The sequence below is a fragment of the Leuciscus leuciscus genome (assembly GCF_965113295.1).
Source record: "Leuciscus leuciscus genome assembly, chromosome: 11".
Taxonomy (NCBI): domain Eukaryota; kingdom Metazoa; phylum Chordata; class Actinopteri; order Cypriniformes; family Leuciscidae; genus Leuciscus; species Leuciscus leuciscus.
The window spans coordinates 18,203,827-18,227,774 of record NC_138735.1 but is presented as its reverse complement, the minus strand read 5'-3'; the positions used below and the strand labels follow the sequence as shown (position 1 = coordinate 18,227,774).

Below are 23,948 nucleotides of genomic sequence, written 5' to 3'. Positions count from 1 at the left end.
GACAAGGCCAAACAACTCAGTGCTTGAGTGTTGAGGTTTAGCATTGTACACGGAAGCAACATACATCATTACAAAAGAGTAAAAAAGCCTCTCACCATCTCCTTGTGGGCCCTGTTGTAGGAGGAACTGCTGTCCTTCGTTCCATTGCCGTTCCAGCAGCTGGTCAATGCTTGTGGCCACAGGGGGCAGTGCATCCGAACCAGAGCCGAGTCCTGGAACCAACGGTCCTGACGCGTCATACCGGATATGAAGCCCACTTAACGGAGACCTAAGTGAATGCATATACACATAAGTTTATCAAACAGCTAAATTTGTCTCATTGTGAATTTAAAATGTAAATTCATGTCAGAGCAGGTAAGCCAAGCATCACAGTGGTACTAGGGCTGGGCAATATGGCCAAAAATATGAACAAAATATATTTTTTCCATATCATACGATATCGATATTTATTACAAAATTAAATTTACCATTAATGAGGAAGGAAACGCTTTCCACATATTTGTTAGACCTTGAGAATGAATTATGTCAACTTGTTTGTTCACAATTAAACTCCACAGAGTAGCTACCTTTTAATTTAGGGCCCCACAAAATCCATTTTACTCTCCCCTAAATTCTCTGTTTTCCATTTTATTTTATTTTATTTTATTTTTGGGGGACTCGGTTTTTAATACAAATGTATATAAACTTTAACAATTTAGTCAAGCTTTTAAAAAGTAATCAAATGAAAATTTAACAATTAATTTATAACAAAACATTGCATTTAAATTTTTTGTCAAATACAGAACTGCACAACAGAACTGTAAAAATTTAAAACATGGATGAATAAATATATTGGTTGTATGATATTCCTTAGAAATTAGAAGTACATTTTAGTATACAGTAGCAAGAAATTTGTCATAATTTCTTGAAGTTGAACTAAATGTTTCTTTAGGCGGTTTGTAGTGAGGATCTTTCAGTTTTATTTTCAGGTTCAGTGTGCTCTGACAGTGGTTTTTCTCAAATGAAATGGTGAAAAGCTTGTGAAGTGACTCAAAGCAGCTCTGGAGATGAAGTTCATATGTTCATGTCATGTTCATATATTGAGAAGGTAGGCGCTGAAAACAGTCAGTGTCACGTGTGTGAGTTTGTGTATCAGATGAAACGCCGTTCATTCACACAAACACATGCAGAAATCACTTATTAGCAACATGCACTCACTGACTGTTGTCACGTTTATTTCTGCTGTATGATAGGCTGTTAAATTAATCCATTGAGTTAAAATGTCCAGAGCTTATCAGTTATTGATGTAAATTGAATTGCGCTCTCGATATGATATTATTTATCGCCCAGCCGTAAGTGGTAGAATTCTAATTGTAAATATATTAATAGTTTTTGTTTACAAACAGATAAAAGACCACTGATGTATTAACAACACAGCTGAACTCCTTGTCTGGCATCATGTCTTCAGAGGCAGACGCACTGCTCTGTAAAGCCAAACAGAGTTCAAAGCTCGTGCAAGTGAGAGAGCCTGGGCCTGCGTCTCTGACACCATAAATCTCAGTACGCTCTTGTTTGGACATATAGCGATCTGTGTTATTATGAATGCATCCAGCTCTGGGCTCTACATCAGGGCTCTCTAGCGAATGTGAATCTATCTCTGGGGTAATTACGACTGGGCTGAGATCCGCGCCACAAGGCAATAAATCTCCAGCACAGGACTGTGAATCCATATCATCCTGCATGGCTGCTCCGGTGCGGATCACAGAAAAAGCAGATACAGATTTTTGCAGTTAATCTGAAAACAGTGCAAAAAGCTTCTGAATGAGATTCGTGGACATGTGGGATATATTTAAGGCCCATTCACAAAAAAGAACAAGATGCAGTACAGTGGAAAGCAAAAATGTGTTGTGTGAGAATGTTCCCTTATACTTTAAATACTGAAATTGCTGACAGGCAAAACAGTTTACACACAAAATGACAAGCTAAGATTTTACACTGATATTGAGCTAAATGCATTTCACAAAAAAGATCAAAATGATCTGAAAAAAGTCGATTACAGCATTTGAAAATAATATATTGTTTATATTCATTTCCATATATGAAATATACTGAAGCAGCAATGAAAGTACACAAAAAACCACTAAATAACCCACTCCTTAAGTAACAGAAGTGACCTAAATGAAACTCGACATACCTTGTCAACCAAAAATATTACATCCTGGAGGCAATTTTGTGCAGTATATTCAATTGAATATTAATCCATTTTATATCCTCAGTCTCGGGGCAAAAAATGCTATATCTTGGGTTACAGAAAATGAAAGTTTCTGCGTTCGGAGACATCATTGCCACATCAAACTCTGAAGCCGCTTTAACTGCGATAAGGGCAACAGCTGAGTGTTCAAAATGCCTGCTGTTCGGAAGGTGAGCGCGCAAGGGAGGAAGCGGAGTGAGTGAATGAGTGTGTTCTAGGGGGGAAGGGAGGGTGAGCAAAATCTCGGAGCCTGGAGGAAGGGAAGTCTAGCTCAGGAATGTAAATAGGACTTACCGAGGGGAGAGGCTTGTCTTTGGTGAGTTTCCTCTTCTGGAGAAGCCGAGAGCTCCGTCTCCTAGCTCCTGATCTGAAAGGTAAACAGAGAGCAGTCGATAAGGAGCCGGAGTGCAGATGTGGGCACAAGAGAAGCCTGGGAAATGCAGGAACGTCAGGCTCGATCCAAAGTGAGCCTGGTAGACATCAGATCTCCCTCGTAGAAATCCATCTAGGGGCTGCAGACTGGTCTCTCTGGCGGCTCAGCTTGCACACTGACACCACCGAGTGTGTCACTGAGTCACCTCTCTCTCTCCCCCCTCCCTCCGTTCTTCCCCTCACCCCAGCTCTTTCTTTCCCGTGGAGGCTCCCTTCGCCCTGCCTGCAGGCCCCATGCCAGACACTGCTTTTCATTTTCTGCAGTGAAAGTAATGAATCACATATGCGCCTCGCCAAGCATAACCCCCTCCCTCCTTTCTCTCTGTCTCTCTCTCTCTCTTTTTTTTCTCCACACCCCCCTCAAGTCACAGTTAGCCAATCCCCTTTTTCTCTTCCTCCCTGCTTCCTTCCCCCCTTCCTTTTTCTCAACAGTCTTGTTCTTTTTAACACTTTCCAGCCCACTACCACCTCAAGCGTAGGCTGGCTCCAGTGGGGGTGCAGGCACATCAGTGCAAGCCGCCCAAGGTCTGGTGTGACTTATTATGGTGCTGACCCCTTGCCTGACCCTGGATCAGCCCTGGGGCTGCAGTGCAGACTGGACCTGAAAGCACCGGGTCTCATTTTACAAAATAAAAAAATAAATAAAAAACACAGAAAGAACAGGGGACTGAACGACAGTGGAAACCTATGAGCAACAGGTGACCAGCATTGAGAGGAAATAAGTACTTTGTTAAAATGTAAACAAGCCTAGAGTTAGTCTCACGGACCCGATGACAAATGTTTAGAATAGTGTTTTTTTATTTTTTATGACCAATGCCAATATCTAGACAACAGGGTGGCTAATGGCTGAAATATACCTGGCATGTATGTAAGATGCAAACAAAACAGTTATTAATTTAAATGTTATATTATAATATATAATAATAAGATAATATATAATTATGTTTTTGAAAGAAGTCTCTTATGCTCACTAATGATGCATTTATTTGATCAAAAGTACATTAAAAACAGTAATAATGTATAACTATAATTTCAATCTAAAATCTATTTTAATAGGAAATATATTTATGTGATTGCAAAGCTGAATTTACAACAGCCATGTTGATTTACTGCTTAAGAAATATTTCTCATTATTATCAACGTTAAAATCAGGTTTTTTTGTGGAAACCTTTTCCAGGATTCTTTGATAAATAGAAAGTTCAAAAGAACAGCATTTATTTGTAGTAATCTTTTTTAAACAGTATAAATGTCTTTAAAATCACTTTTGATCAATTTAATATATCTTTGCTGAATATATGACTATTTTCCCTAAAATATTAGATGTATTAGGTGTATTAATTTCCCCCCCCAAAAAATCTTACCGTCCAAATATAAGCTTGTTCAATATATATATATATATATATATATCAGTTCTTTAGATGTGCTGCGCTGAGAACGATCACCAGACAAGAGCCGGGCTTGTGCTAAAAGCACGCAAGCTTTCCAGCTCGAGCGGTGGTCTCTTTAAGGACGGGTGTTCTTCCTCCTATTGTTAGTCAAATGACCCCCTGACCTCTGTTTGAGGAGGAGGGCATGACTGATCCATTATTCCTCAAAGGCTGTGTTCCTCTTTTTCTCCTCTCTCTCTTGCTTTCAACTGGTCCCACTCCCCACCCCAACCCCCATGACAGGGTCCTGCAAGCCCATTCGCTCATGAGTGAGACCCCCAGGGTTTAGGCAGGGTCCAGGGAAAGTGTTGAGTGGCCCAGGATGGAGGGAGGGAGTCTAAGGTATGCCTGCCTCCTAAACCCAGGGCAATCCCCTCTGTGTCATCACTGCGGTCATTGTGCAGATTAATGAAATGTTTGAGTGGTAGCATGCTTCATTTAACAGGTATGCACACTTTCAGCTCTCTGTCCCGGGGAGTTTTGTTCTCTGGCTCTCCCTCTCTCTGCGACCTGAGGAGGTGTGGGGGGGGGGGGGATACAGCTGACCACACATTCCACATGCACAGGGGAGTGGAGAAAGAATGGGAGGATGAGGAGAAATGGGAGAAGAGAGCGCAGGAAGCAGGAAGAAAGGATTTGAGAAGGGAATTCTGTGCCAGTGGGAGGTACCAGTTAAAGATCAGTGTGGTTCCCCGTCTGTGTGTCTCACCTGCTGGGGAGGTCTCGGACTGGGCGATCAGTGCAGCCATAGCAGAGGTCGGATTCAGCCTGTTTCCGAACATATGGGATGGCGCCAGGTTAAAGGATCCCGGTAGCGAGTTTGACTAAGGAAGAAAAGCATAAGAAAGAGTTAGACTAAAGATGTAAAACCTGTCAAATTCCAAATATTTCGGGTGCCTAAGTGCGTGTCCCTGCATGTGCGTGTATGAATGTGTGCGTGAGCGTTGGCCAAAGAGCTGGATGATAAAACACCATGTCAGCTTTATTTCCTGTGAGCCAGGAGAATTTGGCTGAGCCTGCAACAGCAGATCCACAGCCCTGAACAACATGCAGACCATGTGCTTCTGCAGCTAATTATTTAATCCAATTAAGCTATTTCCCTAATAGTGGTTGGGATTGGTTGCGGTGTTGCTTCTGAGGTAGCAGCATATGTGCAACAACAAACTTGGTGCATAGTGGAAACCACACAAACCTTCACATGACTTGCATTTAAATAACACTTTTGCTATAAAACAATCTTGTTAATAGCAGAGAATTATTGGGAGGAGAATTATCGAGAACTGAAGAATTATTACATAAAAGAGATGATTTGAATATTTATTCAAATTTACAGACCCTGCTATCAGCAAGGATGGGGGGGATGGGATCCATACAATTATGGACTTCATACAACACATCCTATTTACTCCATCCTTTTTCACACTGCATATTTTCATAAAATCAATTCGTTCTTTCCTTTTCCTTTGCTTGCTTTATCTACATCAAGGCCTTATCTGATCCAAACAGGAAATAATGCTTGCTGAAATTACAATGTATTGGATTTCTTGCTCCGTTATTATAGAATAATGTCTTTGTCTAACTTAAGGATTTCTGACCATATCAGACTGAAATACAATTGGTGGAAACCACTCTTGCAAATGGCCAATGAATAGACACCCATATAATGCCAATGTTTAAACCAACCTTGAAAACATGCTTCTTTTATGGCTCTTCAACCAACAACTACAAGATGTAGATGATTTGGACATGAAGCAAAGTCTATCAGGAACTCCAACCCTAAACCTGACATTGAATTTGAACTGCCTTGCCTATTAAAATTGTAAAAAAATAAATAAAATAAAAAAAATTCTTTGAATATTATTATTATTAACATTATTATAATAAATATGAATGGTATGGTTCTAAAATTAAAAAAAGGAAAAAAAGTAATATCCTGCATTCCCCTGGCCCCTCACAGCCCCGCAGGCCCTCCCTATTCCTCAGACTCCTCTTTCAGGCGAGAGGAGGGAGCATGACCAGTATGAAGAGAACCCCTCATCCCACTACACAGCTCTCTGTCCAGCCTGTCAGCCCTCATCCCATCAGCGAGCTGAGCTCAATGCGCCCGCACAGGGAAAAGAGGGACAGCCGGATTGTTTGAGGCTTACGGCTCTCAGCACCATTGTAGAGGTTAACGAATAGTGGGACAGAGGTGGGCCTAGGGGGTGTGTGCTGGGGTCGAAGGTCACCGCTGTCCTGCTTGCAACCACTGATTTTTTTTCGTCCAACCATTCTTCCATCCACAAAGGGAGAGTTAGAGATGGAGAAGAAAAAAAATTGCAAACATCAGGGACAGTCATGCTGATGGATGATTGTTTGCACTGAATATATGATAAAACACCATGTTATACATCAAATAAAAATGTATTATATTCCTGACCGCAGACATACTTTTAAAAACATCACCTGTCTACTGATCTACTAACTACCTAGTAGGGACGCACCGATACTGATACCAGTATCGGGCCGATACTGAGTTCATGTACTCATAAAAAATGCTCCGATACCAACAACCGATACCAGGCAGCGTGTAAACAGTGTTTGTGTCCAGACAAAGAAACACTGACAACAGAGGGTATAATGGTGATTAAAAAAATAAGACTGTCTATGAAGTAAATGTATCTTATTAGTGGAATATTAAACAAAATATAGTAACGCATTTAGCCGTGGTGCGCGAGCTGATAAGAGAAAAACGTGCAGTGGATTGAGCGCATCCGTTTTTCACTGACAGACGTCAGTGGAAAGTTTGTAGTTAAGTCAGATGACAATGGCAAAGAAAGTAAAACGAGGCATGTAGCTTATTAACGTTAACTGACGTTAAGAGAGAGAGAGAGAGAGAGAGAGAGAGAGAGAGAGAGAGAGAGAGAGAGAGAGAGAGAGAGAGAGAGAGAGAGAGAGAGAGAGAGAGAGAGAGAGAGAGAGAGAGAGAGAGAGAGAGAGAGAGAGAGAGAGAGAGAGAGAGAAACTTCTTTTGAATGCTCTTGATGGCTGATTGTTCACTCAGCACGTGTTATTTGGATTAAAACTAAATTGTATGTAAGTAAAACATGAACTTTTACCTGATTTATGTATAATGGGTGGTTCCCTACATTATTACAGGACATTTGCAGGTCAAGAAGTTCCATGAACGAAACATCCAAAGCTCCGAAAACCAACGTCTTGATAGACAGCGCGCGAATACTGAATTGAATTGGCTTTTCATGTCTTGCGCTTGTACAGACGAATTCACACAAGTTTATGTAAAAACGCCTGTCTTGGCGAGCATCCCAGTAAACAAAGTCGGTTATATCTCAAGTGAACGTAGACAGTATATTCAAATGGGGTCCGTGCATTCGGTCTTAAAGGGGCATTTATTTGTGCTATATTTTTGATTATTTGGTCTTATTTTATTACTGCCTGATTACTTGTCTTTAATAAATGTTTTAAATTCACATTAATTAGGCTGGTAGTTTTTGTAGTATCAAAATTGGAATAAAGAATTGATATTTCACTGGTGTCTAAACATTTGTACCACTGACCCAATCCTCACGGAGCCCTTCTGGAGCTGCTCTAAATAAATATGATGTGCTATTAAATGAAAGATAAAATATTATAGGGCAATAGAATGAACAGTGAAAGTAACAGAGGCTCATACAATGCATTTTAGCAGGCTTAATTAAGCATGAAAATAACTGAAGGAAATATATATTTGATGAACAAATTAAGACAACTATTATGATTTATATTCCTTTGGTTTATCTTCTAATACATTTAAAATTAGAAATGCAGTGAAAATACAGGTATCGGGTTTCGGTATCAGCGAGTGCCAAAAATGGGAGTATCGGTATCGGACTCGTTCTGGAAAAAGTGGTATCGGTGTATCCCTACTACCTAGTAAAGAAAAAAGTCCATCATATTAAGTCTCTATGCCATAAAGCTTAGGACTAATGGAGGATATTTGCAAGCGTGCGTTAGTAAGGGCTGGACCGCCGAGAGCCCTGCAGCATTAAGGCCATCAGTGGGTTTACTTCATCTCCTAATGTAAGGCCACCCTGCCTGCAGAGAGGGCAGATCTGCACAAACAAAGCCCTGTTGCCTGGAAACGACCGGTTGCTACAGCAGTGCAAGTCAAGACAAAGATGCTCAGGAGAGCGGCAGAGATGGTGCTCAGTCTCTAGTGCGCTTCCAAAGGGCCTATTTGGAGCAGCGCTGGGAGCCTGTAAGAATGACTTTACTTTATTATTGCCATCTAAACACATGCAGGAGTTCGTCAACGAGTGGGAGGGGATTCTGAAGTCGCCGATTGATTCATTCTGTATTTATTAATGATTTAAATATTGTTGCATGAAGAAATGTATACTTTAATTCAGAAAAAGGCATTAAATTGATCAGAAGTGACAGTAAATGTAGAATGTTACAAATATATATATATATATATATATATATATATATATATATATATTCAAATAAATGAAATTTATTCATCAAAAAATCCTGAAAAAATTGATCAGTTTCAAAAATTATATTAAGAAGCACAACTGTTTTTAACATTGATAATAATGTTTCTTGAACATTTAGAACGAGAAGATTAGAATGATTTCTGAAGGATCATGTGACAAAGAATACTGGAGTAATGATGCTGAAAATTCAGCTTTGCCATCACAGGAAAAAATACATTTTAAGATATATTAAAATAAAAAAAGTTATTACTTTTATTTTAAATGCAGCCCTGATGAGCATTAGAGACTTCTTTCAAATACATCGGAAAATATCTATATTTATATATAAATATAATTACTGACTCAAAGCGACATATATAGCAAATATAAAGCCAATTACAGCTCTTTTCTCACAGTGCCGTTCTGTTTATTTGACCACACATACTTCTCTGACTAGCTAATGCAAACACAATCACATTCATCCGTTAAGACCATATACTTAAGCAGCCTAGTAATAAATACCCTAAATGACTCAAAACACTGTCTTTCAAGAGCTGAAAAATGAGGTCTGAAGTGACAAACTTTACTTCTCCCACTGACATGTTATGTAGACATGCGGCCCTAAGATGGCTTCCTTCGTACTGTTAATATTACTGTCGCAATTACATAAATATTGCATTAGCACAACCTGGGCACTTGAGAACCAAATTCATTTGTTCTGTAGAAAAAGAAAAAGGGAAAAATCACATCACATGCGAGTTACTTAAAGCATAAATAGCTGCACCCAACGTTTACATCTGAGCCTTTTAGGAGTTAATTACTATTTGTGGCATGAATGTGCTTAAACAGCAATTATCTTGATAAATGCGGAGCAAATTAACACACAGTACAAAAACTATGAGTATAATTCTATTTAATTGGTTAATTTTGTGAGAGATAATGCATTACGCATACGTGTGAGCAGAAACTAAGCTGTGCAATTAGCTGTATTACTTTTCTTCGCATATATACACTACTGTTCAAAAGTTTAAGGTTCTCTTATGCTCACCAAGGCTGCATTTATTTGATCAAAAATACAGTAAAAACTAATATTGTAAAATACTATTGCAATTACAACTGTTTTCTATTTGAATATATTTTACAATGTATTTTTTCCTGTGATGGCAAAGCTGAATTTTCAGCAGTCTTTACTCCAGTCTTCAGTGTCAGATGATCCTTCAGAAATCATTCTAATATGCTGATTTGCTGCTGAAAAAATATTTCTTATTATTATCAATGTTGAAAACAGTTGTGTGTGAAGATTTGTTTTGTGGAAATGATGATTTATATACATTTTATTACTGTCACTTTTGATCAATTTAATGCATTTGCTGAATTATATATATATATATATATATATATATATATATATATTTTTTTTTTTTTTTTACTGACCTAATGGTAGTAGCTAAATCCTAAACAAAAATATATTGTGCAGTTTTAATATAGCCTAGTGATGCTGAATCACATTTTTATGCTCAAATCGATTTCTTTTATTAATTCGCCCATTTCACCAAAAGCAAACCAAATCGGTTTTGAAATAATCAAACAAACATGAATACAAAATAAAGTCCGTTAAATACTCACATGTGTAGATGAAGTGCTGGTGAACGGGGCGGTCGGGGGCAGTGAGGTGAGAGTGGGCATTGAAGTGACCACAGACTGATGAGCAGGTAACTCGGAATTGGATCCGGACAGAGACACTCCAAGCACCGCACTGGGCAACGAGCAGGCTACATCACTACTGCTGGGGTACGAACCTGCAAAAAGACACCAATTACAGTAAATTATATAAGTAAAACAGCACATCTTCAATAATCTCCAAGACAAATGTTTTCTTTAATTCTCAGTCAAAAATAACATTGTTTTGTTTATCAGCAGGAGATCTGGCATAGCAACTGGGGGATGTGAAACAAATCAACACAGGTTATGACCTGTAATCTAGTGGTAAAAGCAAAGTTTTAATAGCTGTAAGGGCAACCTCTGTCCTCCAATATACCTTCACTGGTTATCCATCTATCTTTCTCGCTGCCCCTGAGATGAACTTTGTGGACTTTGAATGGCCTGTCTGACCAGGCCCTCATTACAGCAGACATCGAGAGCGAGCACAAAGCATTTCTGAGTCCTCTCAACATGCACTCTGCACCGGCCTCCCGGTGACCCAGAAAACAGTTCCCTGAATCTGACGACTCACTATTTCTTCTGTAAAAATGGGCTTTCCAGGCGGGGCCGGAGTGCCAGGGAGGAGTGCGGCCCATTCATATTTATGTGCCGGTTCATGACATGCACGCTGTTTGTTGTTGCTGTTGTTTTATTGATTTTTCCCCCTTTTCTCTCTCCCTCCTCCCCTGCCACCATCTCAAATAAACCCAGCTGATGGCCCAGGCTGACCCATTGCAGGAACGAGAGAGGCCCCCTTGCCACACAAAGGAATGAATGGCTCGCGGCAGTCTACATTCACTGCTGAAACAAGGAAACATTGTTGGGCGGAGAGGTACCACATGAAGCATTTACAGTACCAAGCTCTGAACTCCACATAGGGCATATGCAATAGAGAAAGGAAGCTTTGACAATCACTGTGTCGTGGTTTTCCACTTAATCCCAATTCGTTTTACTTTTAGAAGATTTGTGAATGCAAACGGCTAACTTGATGCATTAATGATTGGATCAATCTTTAAATCATCGTGTTGATCTGGTAATCTGGTTAATAATTAACATTTCAGAAAAGGTCAACCAACAGAGCATTTGATTAGAGGTTACAAGACATGAGCGACCAAACAAAGCAAGGACAAAGATCCTGTTATCTGGTGCTGATCGAACGAGACCGATCGATCAGGACTTAACATCTCCTCCTGAACCCCCCCCCCCTTATCAAATCAGGGGAAGAGAGGGGAAATTTCAAATTAGATTAGCCAGCATTTCAAGTCAAACCCCTGTCTCCTCTCTCAGCAGAAAATCCATGCGAGTTCAGAGGGAGGTTAATGACGAGGCCCAGAACCTGATAAGGATCCTCTGCACTTTCCTTACGGACGAAGAGAAGAAAGGAGGGACTGATTCGAGGTATTGTTGCACGGCAGTAGAACATTTTTAGGCCTTTGACGTGGCAGATGTTTTTAATTTAAATGTGCTATCATGAACAGTAATCGATGTCTTGAAGTGTTTTGCGCTGGGTTACTAGCTTCAAGATATGTTCCATGACATGCAAACAGTCAGTCAGGCTTGATGTTTCTAATGTGTCCCGACAGAGAGCGATAAGTTAAGGCGCACGGCTGCAGTTAATGCAGCAAATGCATGCACTGCTTGTCAATGTTTACTTGAAAGGACAGCACAGCTGCACAGTTTCATCCTAGAGTAATAAATCCAGGCTTAAAAGGATGTTCACCTAAATATTAAATTCTGTCATTATTTGTATCATGTTGTTATATCACCAAACCTGTGTTGACTTTCTTCTGTGGAACATAAAAGAAGATATGATGAAAAATGTCTCTGTGTTGTTTTGTCCATATAATTAAAGCCAATGGGGCTTAAATGACTTCATTGTATGGACAGACAAAATTGTAGTCAGTGTATGGAAAATACGGTTCAAACATTCTCTTTCTATAAAAGAGGAAAAGAAAGTCATACAGGCACATTGTAACACATATGTTTTAGCATTTAAAAATGCAAAGTGCAGGGCAGTGAAAAGAAAAAACAAATGCATTTTCTTTTTACATTGAACTTATTTGAATTTGTGTGCAACATTTTTAGTATCACGCTGTATCATGTGCAAGATGCTATACAAAAAAATGACAAAGAAGTCCATCTAAAATATATTTACAATGAAGAGCGTACGACAAGCGTACAATGCCTAGTGTTTTAAAATCTGTTCAGTTATCAAAAGTTGTGTAGAGTCTTCCAGCCTTAACAGTACATTGTGCCCATTTGTCTCACCCAGCTTTTCCTTCTAATTTCAGATGAAAACCAACAAGAATCATTCCCCCCTCTCCAAATAACACCCTATAAAGCCCTACACCCGGCCAGGGCTGAGATGGATGTTTGCCTTTAATAATAGCCCCCACTGCTCCCCTGATAAACCAGTCATCCATCCATCCAAAAAAAAGAAAAAAAAAAAAAAAGGAGAAAGAGGGCTGGGAGCAATAGAGGGAGGGTGAGACAGATAGATGAGGTGGAGCATTCTGCTGTAGCCCTGCATTAGCAATGGCTAAATATTTACAGTCCAGTCAAAGGCCAGGAACAGGTGAGGGCAGGGACGGGTGGGAGAACAAGCACAAAACAAACAAAAAAATCCTTGAGAGAGGAGACAGGGTGATAGTGAGACGGCACATAGCGGGGAGTGAAAGAGGAAAAAAAAAGACACACCAGATTTAAGTTCTAATCAGAAGGAAAGAAACTACAAAAAAGCCGGATGGTTGCCAAGCAACAGTGCAGCGCCACAGATAAGGCCCGTTTAACATTTTAGCTGGCATGTGTACGTGGAGCGCTTGTGTCAATGGCTAGATTTAGCAGGTGTGAGAGAGATAGTGCCAGCAAATGAGTGAGAAAGAACGTAGTATGTGGACCGAGATCGCAAGTTCTGGTTCCAGCTCAGTGAACGGGAAGGCCAGTAGGGGTCAGGGCATTTCTACACACTATCTTGAACCAGTAAGTGATGTCGGCTCACTCTAGATCCCGAGCGAAGACAACGACAGGGAGGAACAAATAAAATTTTAACTAATTGCCTGTTACGGGCTCCTTCCCTCCTCCAGCTCCCTCGGGCTCAACAGGTTAATGTGCATCTCTATGGAGATTCAGCGGGCCACTCTAAGCTCTCAATCAGGTAGGAATGAGGAAGCACTTTAGAGAGCACCTCCATCCACTTTTATCCTAATGAGCTTCAGCACAGACCAAAACAACATCATGCTGGTTCCCAGGCTTCTATTCGAGAAAAGCGGACCTCAAATGGATTTTTTTATTTTTATTTTTTTTATTTTAAATAGAGATGGAAAAAACTGCAATTCATGGCAAGATTAAGATGAATTAGAGGAATTGAACTGACTGCGATATTGAAAAGACCCTCCAACGAGTAATTCCTGAAAAATAATTATCTCAGATCGACCAAAACATGCCAATTTATGATAGCCCATTTTTTTTATATGCTTCCATTTTTATGGGTCCAAGAAAAAGAAAAAAGAAAAACAGTAAAGGTAAAAAAAAAACAGACAAGAAAAGATGAGGAAAGAAAAATTTCGAGAAGAACGTTGGGAGAGAATATTTGGATTTAAGAGTGTATAGATGTATTAAAAAGAAAAAAATAACTTCAGTCATGGTAGACATCATTTGTAATATGAAAGGAATAAAAATGAGGCTGTGAATGTGAAAGATAGAAAAAAAGAAAAAAACATGGGCTAAAAAAAAAAATAGACATAACCATGGAGGTCAAAGTCAACATGAAGTAGGATGGGACTTCAGAAATTTTTTTTGGTCATTTCAAAGCATTGTGCATTTCATCTGTGGCCATTTCAAAGCAAATATGCACTTTTTTCCTTTGAAATAATGTGTACAATGTGTATATATACATATATATATATATTCATTATATTAATAAATTCATGTGTAGCATTAAAAATAATGATTTTAGTTATTAGTTTTTTTATTTAGACAAAGTCGTATAGGATTTTATCATCCATTCTAGGGCTGCACGATAATGCTTAAACTGATAATTACGATTATGTTGCTCATATTATAATCATAATTATTAATCATGATTATTCTCATTTGAGAAATTTCAACAGAATTCTTATACTTCCATGTAAGCACAAATCAAAAGAATGTCAACTTGTACGAAGGAAACAGACACAGTTTGGCTATATTACACATTCATTTGAACAGGATATCTCAATAGAGAACGCTAAACTTTTGTGTGTTTGTGTTTTAAGATCATCAGAATTCTTATACAGTGCAGAGAGACTGGATACACATGGTTGCCACGTTGGGATGATTAAGTAAAACACTAGGAAGGAAGAATACGTATCCATTTAAGAGAAAAGTTTTGATTGAGGGATCTTAACTCTTGACATCTGGCAACCCAAAGCATGAAAGCTAGAGGTTTGTTTCCAATGCAAGATAAATGAAATGTCAAAAAAAAAAAAAAAAAGGATAAATAACCAATGTGCCAATGTCAAAGACGATTATGTGTAAACAAGAACAGCAGAAATCTTAAATCATGACTTAAATATGATTAATTGTGTAGCCCTATTGTTATGCACTATATTGCTATCATCCACAACATCAAAATAAGTATTCCGTATTAGTGAGAATTAGTGCACATTTGAACAATTCATAATAAACATGAACAATTTTAGTTTCATGCTGAATTTAAGCAAACTTTAAACAAATGAAATGCATCTTATGGGTCTCTCTGCTCACCTGGTCCAGCAGATGGGGAACTGACAGTCATACCCTGTAAGTTTCCATTCCTGAGGAGGGATGGGGACTTCTGAATCCCCAGACTGCTGCTACTAGCACCCACCGCTCCCACACCTCCAGTGCTGCTGACAGTGCTCCCGCGGCAGGACATGGTGCTCATGGAGGATGGCGAAGGAGAGGTGGATGAGGGCATCGTGGATCCGTGCTCTCCGGTATCAGTGGTTTTACTGTCCTGGGTGGTAAAGCACGGTCCATACCGGTTCCTCCAGTTCCCTCTTTTCTTCTTCTTCACTCCATCCTCGCCTGTAGATGAAGATGATGTCGCAGAGGAAGAGGACGAGGAGGGCTGGGGTCGTTTGTAGCCGGCGGAGGCCAGGCCACCCAGCTCTCCAGCTGGGTGACAGTTTTCATAATGCTTGCTGGAGCTTTGGGGGAGGGACATCACGCTGAAGGTGTTGAGAGGCATCATGCCTTCAGAGGCTCCGCTTTCCGCACCACCCTTCGCGTGGCAACGGCCAAAGGATGGAGGCGTGTACGAGTCGCCGGCCCTCAGGCTGGGATCAGAGAAGCTGAGGAAATCAGATGCGGGTTGAACCACAGACCCACTAGTGGCTGATTTACTACTGCTGTTGCTGCTGCCTAATATAAGACCTGAGAGAGAAAAAGGAAGAGATGAAGATAAAAGTGCACCTTAATGTCACAACCACATTAACAGACCGTCAGCATAAACCAAAAGAGAGGTGGCATGTGGTCATAAAACGAATACCTTTTTGCAGCCTCAATTTTTAAGGACACAGAAACACAGCATAGCTTGATGCCAAACTGGACAAAAGCACTACAATCATCTTTACTAAGAGCTTGTAATATTGTATAAATCATTTTCAATTCTCTGCATAATAGTTTGGCAACTTTTGCCACATTATACACTACCATTTAACGCTTTCGTTGCCATTGACAGAATTTTCCGTAATTTATGAAACTACGCTTCCCCGCCATTGATGGAATTTTGACGGTTTTCCGTGTTTTCACAGTTATACGTAAGGGAGCGCTATTACACACCTTCAAAAGAGTACAGAAATTCCGGGATCAAAACAAGTGAAAGCACATTTAAGCAGATGCATATGTAAAATAATGGCAACTTTTTTCAAAAATGCTGGCAGGGAAAGAGTTAAAAGGGCTGGTAAGATTTAAAAAGAACATTTTTTACTGACTCCAACTATATCAGTTGTCCGAAATGAATACTAAAAAACCCTCTCTAAAACATTGAATAGGTAGGAGGATCAATGACCTGATGCCATTTTTTTTTTCTCCTGATCTGGCATTCAAAAATGAAACTTAAACACAATGACTTAACTTTACCTCTTAGATGAGAATGTTTTAGTTTCAGAATCAAAATTCTAAAAAAAAGTATTTGAGAATATTTTTTGAAAACTATTTTCTGAAGAAATTAGGAAATTTCAAAATCTGGTGGACCGGTCAAACTCGCAGGAAGCCAAACAATCAGGTACGTAGGCAGCTCAGAACGGTGACCCAGATCTAGGTGTTCATTCAGACCTTCGCCTCAGGCAAGGACTCGTCCTTTAACCAAAGCCAGAGAAACAACTCTGACGTGCATGTTTTCACAGCTGTGGCAAGAGGCTGCAGAGACTTTACTTCCCAATTTTACTGTGCAGTCTATCCCCCAAGTCTATCCCACAAACATTTAAACACACACAGATAGATAAAGCAATATCACAAAAAATCTGCCATGACAAATAGATAACTAGCTGCATTTTGTAATTGTTCCAAACACATATTCAGGAATTTTGCTGTATCTTATCGCCGGATCCTAGATTAAGCACTGCTATCCATTTACTGCCTGAAGATGAGCAAAATCTGTCTGAAAAGAGAGCACACAACTTAAAATCTTAAATCCTGACTCAAAGAATATTACTTTTTATCTGCCGTTCTTATATCAACAACAACAACAAGATTCACATAAGCGGCAATATACAAAACTTTACATATTACTACAGCTCTCTGTTATTGTCAAACACAAAGGACTCAATTTAATAAAAGATTGCTGATATTGTAATCTCTCATATACTTGGGATATTACATCAGGGTGGCCGAACAGGACAGTTGTGTGGCTGGGTCTGTGTTGTCACAACAGCCCAGAGAATATGACACTCTCAGTCAGAAGATTAGACTCTATAGTTAATCTCCTACATCTTTTGATCTCATTGCGCTCTGCTGAGAAAACACTGCATTGTTTCTTCTTCCAGGTTCCATGAAGTTTGCGCGTAACTCCAACAAGGAGGCCCCTGCAGCACTTTGACACATTAATGATTAGTCTGAATTTTCCAGACGTGACCCCTGCTTCAATCCCTCCATCACGGCATGATAGCAGAAAGGAAGGGAACATGCTTCTCTCCTCTGACTCCCAAACCTCCCTCATAACACACAAACACACACACGCGCGCACACACACACACACAGACGCCACCCACAGCACTGCCAGTTCGGAAAGACTCTCCGCTCCACATTACAGCGGCAGCCAGCCAGACGACAGCCTTATCGCACACACATGCCAAGCTTACGGCTTCTGGCTTCCATCCAGCTCTGTCACAACAGACTCACTCAAAATGTCACGCACAGGAAGTCGGCACAAGACTTGAATCTGGCCGTTCAATTCAGGAACATGGAGAGGGTGTTTACCAATTCACCTCATCAACAATCTGAAGTGAAAGTAAAGTTGGCATGTTTGACAGTCTCACCTTGCTGAAAAGGACTGGTCGAGGAGGGGGCCGTAGATGAAGTCGCCGTGGTGACCACAGGACCGTGGGTTTTGCTTGGCACGGACTTGCGGCCCCTGGACGCCGAGCTTGAGCTGGTCCCGTGACTGCTGGACTTCTTGCTTTTGCCGTCCGAGCTCTTACCATCCGAGGAGCCGCCATCCTTGGAGCTGGAACTAGAGAGAGATGGAACTTCCTGGAAGTTGGCATTGGTGAAACGACCTCCACTGTCATCCAGTCGCTTCTGAGTGGAGGAGATAGAGGAGACACTTCCGCCACTGCTGCTGTTGTAGCTCTGTGGCCAAGAAGGAAATGCACACATGGGCAAAAAGGCTTAGAATGCACTTATTTATTGACATTTGACAAACTCTCAGGCATCTATCCTAGTCTAACAGACCGGTGGACTCACCTTCTCAGAGGACACCATCAGTGCTGGCACCAGGGAAGGCGTCATTTCCAAAGACTTTTTGTGCTTTGGTTTGTGGCGATCTCTTTCTTTATGTTTCTGTGATGAAACAACAACAAAAAACTTAATGAAGATGGTGCAGAGAAGGTTTTGACTGAAGCCAGTACAGCTTGGTAAGGACTTTAGCCTAGACTGTCATTTCTGAAAACAAAGAGACAGAAAGATGGGAAATGCAAAAAGGTGAAACAATGCAAGTCCCATTCTGAAAAAGTCAATCGTTAGCATGCATTCAATCTAAGCAAGGAGAGCCCCTTGTGCTTCCCATGAAGATCTTCCTGTAAAGAAAAATAAAAAGTATTCCTCTGGATGGGAAAGGATTCACATTGCAGGCCTGACCAGTCTCTACTGCAGCTTAATTTACACCCCAGTCTAGTGCTGCTGTACACAGCTCTATTTGCACCCGAGAAACGGGAGCGTGAACAAATTTACACCTCACACTCCAATCGAACACCTCCAACCTCTCCGTTTCTTTTCTTAAGAGCATGGCTGTAAAAATATGCAGTGATCCTGAACCATTCGTAGAGAATATTTACACATTCCCCACTGGAGCGATATACAAACGTCTATCTTTTTTTGCCCCTTTCTGTCATCTTCCAGCCATTGTCTCAGTTAGAATCGACAATTATTCTGAACATAACGGTTTATGCTACTTCTCTGTGCAAGTGACGGGGACAATTCCAGTGGCCCTCAGGCTCAAGTTTTTCAATGAAAATGAAAATGAGCTTCTGCTTCTTCTACGCCATTTACCATTTTCCTGCATATACCATTTTAAATGCCATTTTCTTAGAACAGAAAAATCATACACATTGGAAATGAAGGTGTTGAATAAGCACCTTGGGAATTTTTTTTAAGTGGTTGGAAAAGATTGTATTTGTATTGAATATGTATTGCTATTGGTTTTCATCTGCAACCTACATATCCAAAACAAATGTCACTGTTTTGGTTTTATGTTTAAAAATTATTTGCTTATGCTGCAAATCACATATTTTTAACCACAAAACCAAAATGACAAATTTATTAATAGTGTCAAAATAATTAAAATTATAACAGCATTTACTGAAATTACAAAGCTTTGTCATGCCACATTTTCTCTACAAGAAAAGAGCTAATTTCGTAAGGATTCAAAGACAAAACTCTTAGTCTTAATTAACATTGTTTCTAAAGGTGTTGACAAGGCAGTGTTAGTATGAGAAAAAAAATCATGTCACTACTTGGCTCTAATTATGAATAGAAAAAAAGAAAAATGCACAACATTCATCTTAATTCCATCAAATAAATAAACTGAAACCATCTAGATATGTAGACCCTTATGTAATGACAAAATGCAGTTATGAACTGCTGTTTACTGGTCTAATTAAAATTCTGACATAAACGTCTTGAAAGAGTTTGACATAAGACGACAGCTATCTTAATTATACAAAGATGAATAGTTCAGGCAGAGGTGACTGAAAAGAGAGAGAACAAAAATGCCAAGGCATTTATCATAATTCATCAATGCCTTCAGCAGATTAGTGAAATGTAGCAAATCTCTTTCAGGATGAACAAAGAAATTACTCCCAAGGCTTCAGGCTAAGTATTAAAATTCAACTACGGAAATGAATAAATATAATAAATAAAATAAAAAAATAATTTAAATACAAAAGAAAAAACGAATCATCCAGAAAACAAAGCTAAAATCCCAAACAGATTAGAATTTAAGATATGTGATGCAAGAGAAGGAAGAGAGATTGAAAACATCATTTTATTCCCAGATGCCGCTCTCTACGGCCTCTCAGAGCACATCTGAACTAGCTGCAAATTGAGAAGCTTTTAGCCTCTATTGTTGTTTGGCCCTGGGGTTTGGAATTAGCTAGGTATACATCTGAGCCCCCCGACCTTTGACCTGGGAATGTGGAGTAGGGGGGATGGGCCCCCTTTGCTAATGCAAATCAGGCGTCGTAACAATAGCCATGGCGGAGCACAGAGCACTTCACAACACGATCTTCAAGAATACACCTCCAACCCGAATCATTGTTAATGTCAACCCCTCTCAATGCAGAATAAGGCAAAGATGTTAAATATCAGAATAATTCTGGGAGAAACGGCTTTAAATGGCATCTCATATTTAATCTTTCGCTGACCTAGATTACACAGGCTGCACAGTCGGTCTTTGAGCAGCTTAAAAGAGCACCATCCACTCCATTTTGGTATGCATTTCCAATGCAAACGCATTCAAACAAATTCAAATAATTAATGAATTTGAGTCAAATAACCAACAGCCTCAATGACCTGCACTCCCCGCTGTAAGTGCTCATCTGACTATTGTGAGCATTCAGATTTACATTTAAGCACATAAATGTAACAGTTTCTCAAATGCAGTCTAATACTTTCTTCAAATTACTTTAAAATTATTTATAATTATCAAAATAATGAATTTGTTTTAAAAGATAAGATAATAGCAAAAAATTTTTTTTTAAATTCATATATATATATATATATATATAAACAAAAAAAATGCATGTGTGGTTGCAGACTTTACAATTAAACAGTGACTTTATATGTAGGTTGGTAAGCTTGTTACGTATATATATTTTTTTTTACAAAATGTCAAAAATATATCACTGTTTGAAAAACAACTATTAAGCAGAATTATTAAATGACAAAAAAAAAAAAAAAGATTTAGAAAAAAAGGTTCAGAACAGACAATTAAATATATAATAATTAAATGACAATCCTTCCAACAAACTTCAAAATCTGAAAAACACGATGAAACTTTTGAATAAATGTTAAATCAACACAGAGCTATTTTACTGACCCGGTTCAAATAGAACAATTCAGGCAAGCTATCGCTGATTAGGATGGCTGTACAGAGGCAGAGTGTTTGAAATATGTGGCCGGTGGGAGCTGCTTAGGGACAGGCAGAAAATTATCAATGACGATGGATAGATGTGATGAGCTCCTCCACACATTTCACACTATGAGGTCTGCTGGATTAGGATTCCCGATACCACCATTATTACAGTAAAAGAGAAAAATACAGACAAGAGGCACAATCAAACATGTTTTATACATGCACTACGGATCGTCTTCTGCCGTTACGTACACATTTACTGATGTGAGGCCGTGTTGCAGGGCCTACGCTTAATTGAATTAAATGAAAAGGCGAGCAGGGCTAATAATGCTACATGTTTCATTCGGTATGGCTGGGTATAGAAAATTAGTGGAACAAATGACTACACTACCTATCAATACTGATTAAACAGACTCTGTGGAACTAATGGCCATGACGGATGCTTTTTTATGCATACAGCACTCTTTATGTTGATAATTTGTGGCAGCATCAAAATACTAATTACTTTGAGTGATAAAAGGCACTCTTCTCCCTCCCGTGGCTTTAAAAGCTTAGTGGGATAAAAAAAGTGTGCATGTGAGGGTCGGCACAGGGTGACAGTGGCTCGTGTAACTCGCATATTTCGGACAAACAAAGAGTTTTTGGTTTTGTTCGTTAACCTCATAGTCTGAAGTCGTGAGGAGGGGGGCATCAATCACACATGGCAGGAAGTGAGGTAGATCTGGAGGCTGCCTTACCTTCTTCTCCTTGTCATGGTGCTTATCCAAAGAGTGAGTGGAAGAATCACTTAAGCTTTGAGCCCTACTACCACGGCCTTTGCTCCTTCTCTAAAAGGTGAAAAAGGAACTTCGAGTTACCATTTAAAGTCTGTCCAATTACCCTTTTTTCCTACTTCTCACTTCTCTCTCTTCTAGCAGCAAAGAAAATAGCCCGTTCTGAGACAAAGGAAGCAAATAGGAAACAATTACGGAAAAAGAAGTTGTAGAATAAAAACATTGTCATGACAACCAATCAGGATTTTTATTTATTTATATTTATTTATATATATATATATATATAATTCAATGGTTACTCCATCAAAAGCAACTTGCATGAGCTAATCAAGTCAACCTTTGGCAAGGTTTGTTTGTTTGTTTATTTATTTATTTTAATGCCATGTCCTCATCCAAGTTTATTTTACTTATGGAAATGTAGTTCAGGAAAGCCAAAGAATACTGTCAAAGAATATCGTCACTTATATTTGATTTCTCTATAAAACTACAAATCAACATCATTCTCCATTTACCAACAGAAACAGCTAATTTTATATTTACGCAAAAAATATATAAAACATTGTGCCATGATGCATGAACTTGACATTCAAACTAAAAAAAAAAAAAAAAAACTTGTAAAATGTGCCACATTTCTTTTTAAGTCAACAACAGTCTCTAAAGCTGCTACTGACAACAAATGCCACAAAAAACCTCAGGTCACAAAATGGTCTTTGTTTACCAGCAGCCCACTGAAACAAAGGCCTACATGGAAAAGTCAGGGGTTAGTAGCCCACTATTGAACTATTAATCCACGAGACTGTGCTGATGCTGTCAGTCCATTAACATGGTGACAGGGAGACATGGTACATCCTGCAGAAACATCATGCTGTCCTGTACAATAGAGCAATCACCACAATGGATGACAACAAACAAAACAAGCAAGGTATTGTCACTTTATTCTAACAAAATGGGAGACACATTTTTTTATATATATATATATTTACAAATGTCAAATATGTATTTATACAAACATATAAACATACACAAGCATTCAAAAGTTTGGGGTCAGTAAGATTTTTTTTTTTAATGTTTTTGAAAAGTCATTTATTTGATAAATACAGTAAAAGTAATGCTGTGAATTTTAATTTAAATAACCATTTTCTATTTAATATATTTCAAAATGTAATTTATTTCTGTGATGGCAGTGTTACATTCAGCATCCATTACTCCAGTCTTCAATCAATCAATCAATCAATCAAATCAATCAATCAATCATTCTAATATACTGATTTGGTGCTCAAGAAACATTTTTTATTATAAATGTTGATAATATGCTTAATGTTTTTTGTGGAAAACAAATAATAATAATACTTTTTTTTTCATAATTCTTTGATGAATAGAAATTCAAAACGACAGCATTTATTTGAAATGTATATATTTTTACTGTCACTTTTGATCAAATTAACGCATCCTTGCTGAATGCAAGTACAAATTTCTTTATTTTTTTAAAATCTTACTGACCCCAAAGTTTTGAATGGTAGAGTATATTTATATATTTAAAAAATATAGTTATATAAATGTATATTTAAAAACTACTGATGCCAAAAAGCCCAACTGAAACCATGAAAAAAAAACTATGTAAAATATGAATGAATGCATAAAATTGACAACACTAACCAATCTGAAAAACAAGACATGAAATACTGACTCTAGAGTCTATTCCCCAGTAACCAGAGTAGTCAAAAGTGCTTGAATGAAATAAAATGGTGTATACATAAATAAACATCACTATCCCTCCATCCTCAACTCATTACAATCCCCTATGAGAACATCACAAAGCGCTGGCCCTGCCTCCAGCCCCTCACTCAGAAAACCTGTAGAGGACTAGCAGTATCTGAGAAGCCTTTGTTGAGTGGGAGGATAGACACACACACAGCACGAATCTGAGAAGCAGCAGGGGGCTGTGGCTCTAAAGCTCAGTGTAGCTCCAGGGCTGGAGTGAGTAAAACCCCTTGCCACACACACACACACACACACACACACACACTCAAGCCCACTAAGGACCGAGCAAAGCTGGACAGAAAACTACAGGCCGTTATGCTGTCACCGAGAGCTGCCACTGGGCAGTCCCTGTAT

General features: G+C 39.0%; 1 protein-coding gene across 6 annotated transcripts in view; it reads right to left on the bottom strand.

Moving 5' to 3' along the window:
- The window catches only part of mllt10 (MLLT10 histone lysine methyltransferase DOT1L cofactor), a 54,214-nt gene that overhangs the window by 10,677 nt on the left and 19,589 nt on the right, over positions 1-23,948 (bottom strand). For 4 of the 6 annotated variants that reach the window (XM_082183529.1, XM_082183530.1, XM_082183531.1 and 1 more), the window contains 8 exons: positions 21,798-21,887; positions 18,174-18,269; positions 17,747-18,059; positions 14,991-15,641; positions 10,173-10,345; positions 4,799-4,913; positions 2,525-2,597; positions 96-268 (listed from right to left, as the gene is read on the bottom strand). In XM_082183529.1, coding sequence (XP_082039655.1) covers positions 96-268; positions 2,525-2,597; positions 4,799-4,913; positions 10,173-10,345; positions 14,991-15,641; positions 17,747-18,059; positions 18,174-18,269; positions 21,798-21,887 — 1,684 coding nt within the window. The remainder of the gene's footprint in view (positions 1-95; positions 269-2,524; positions 2,598-4,798; positions 4,914-10,172; positions 10,346-14,990; positions 15,642-17,746; positions 18,060-18,173; positions 18,270-21,797; positions 21,888-23,948) is intronic. The other 2 variants (XM_082183532.1, XM_082183534.1) reach the window with 1 other exon arrangement.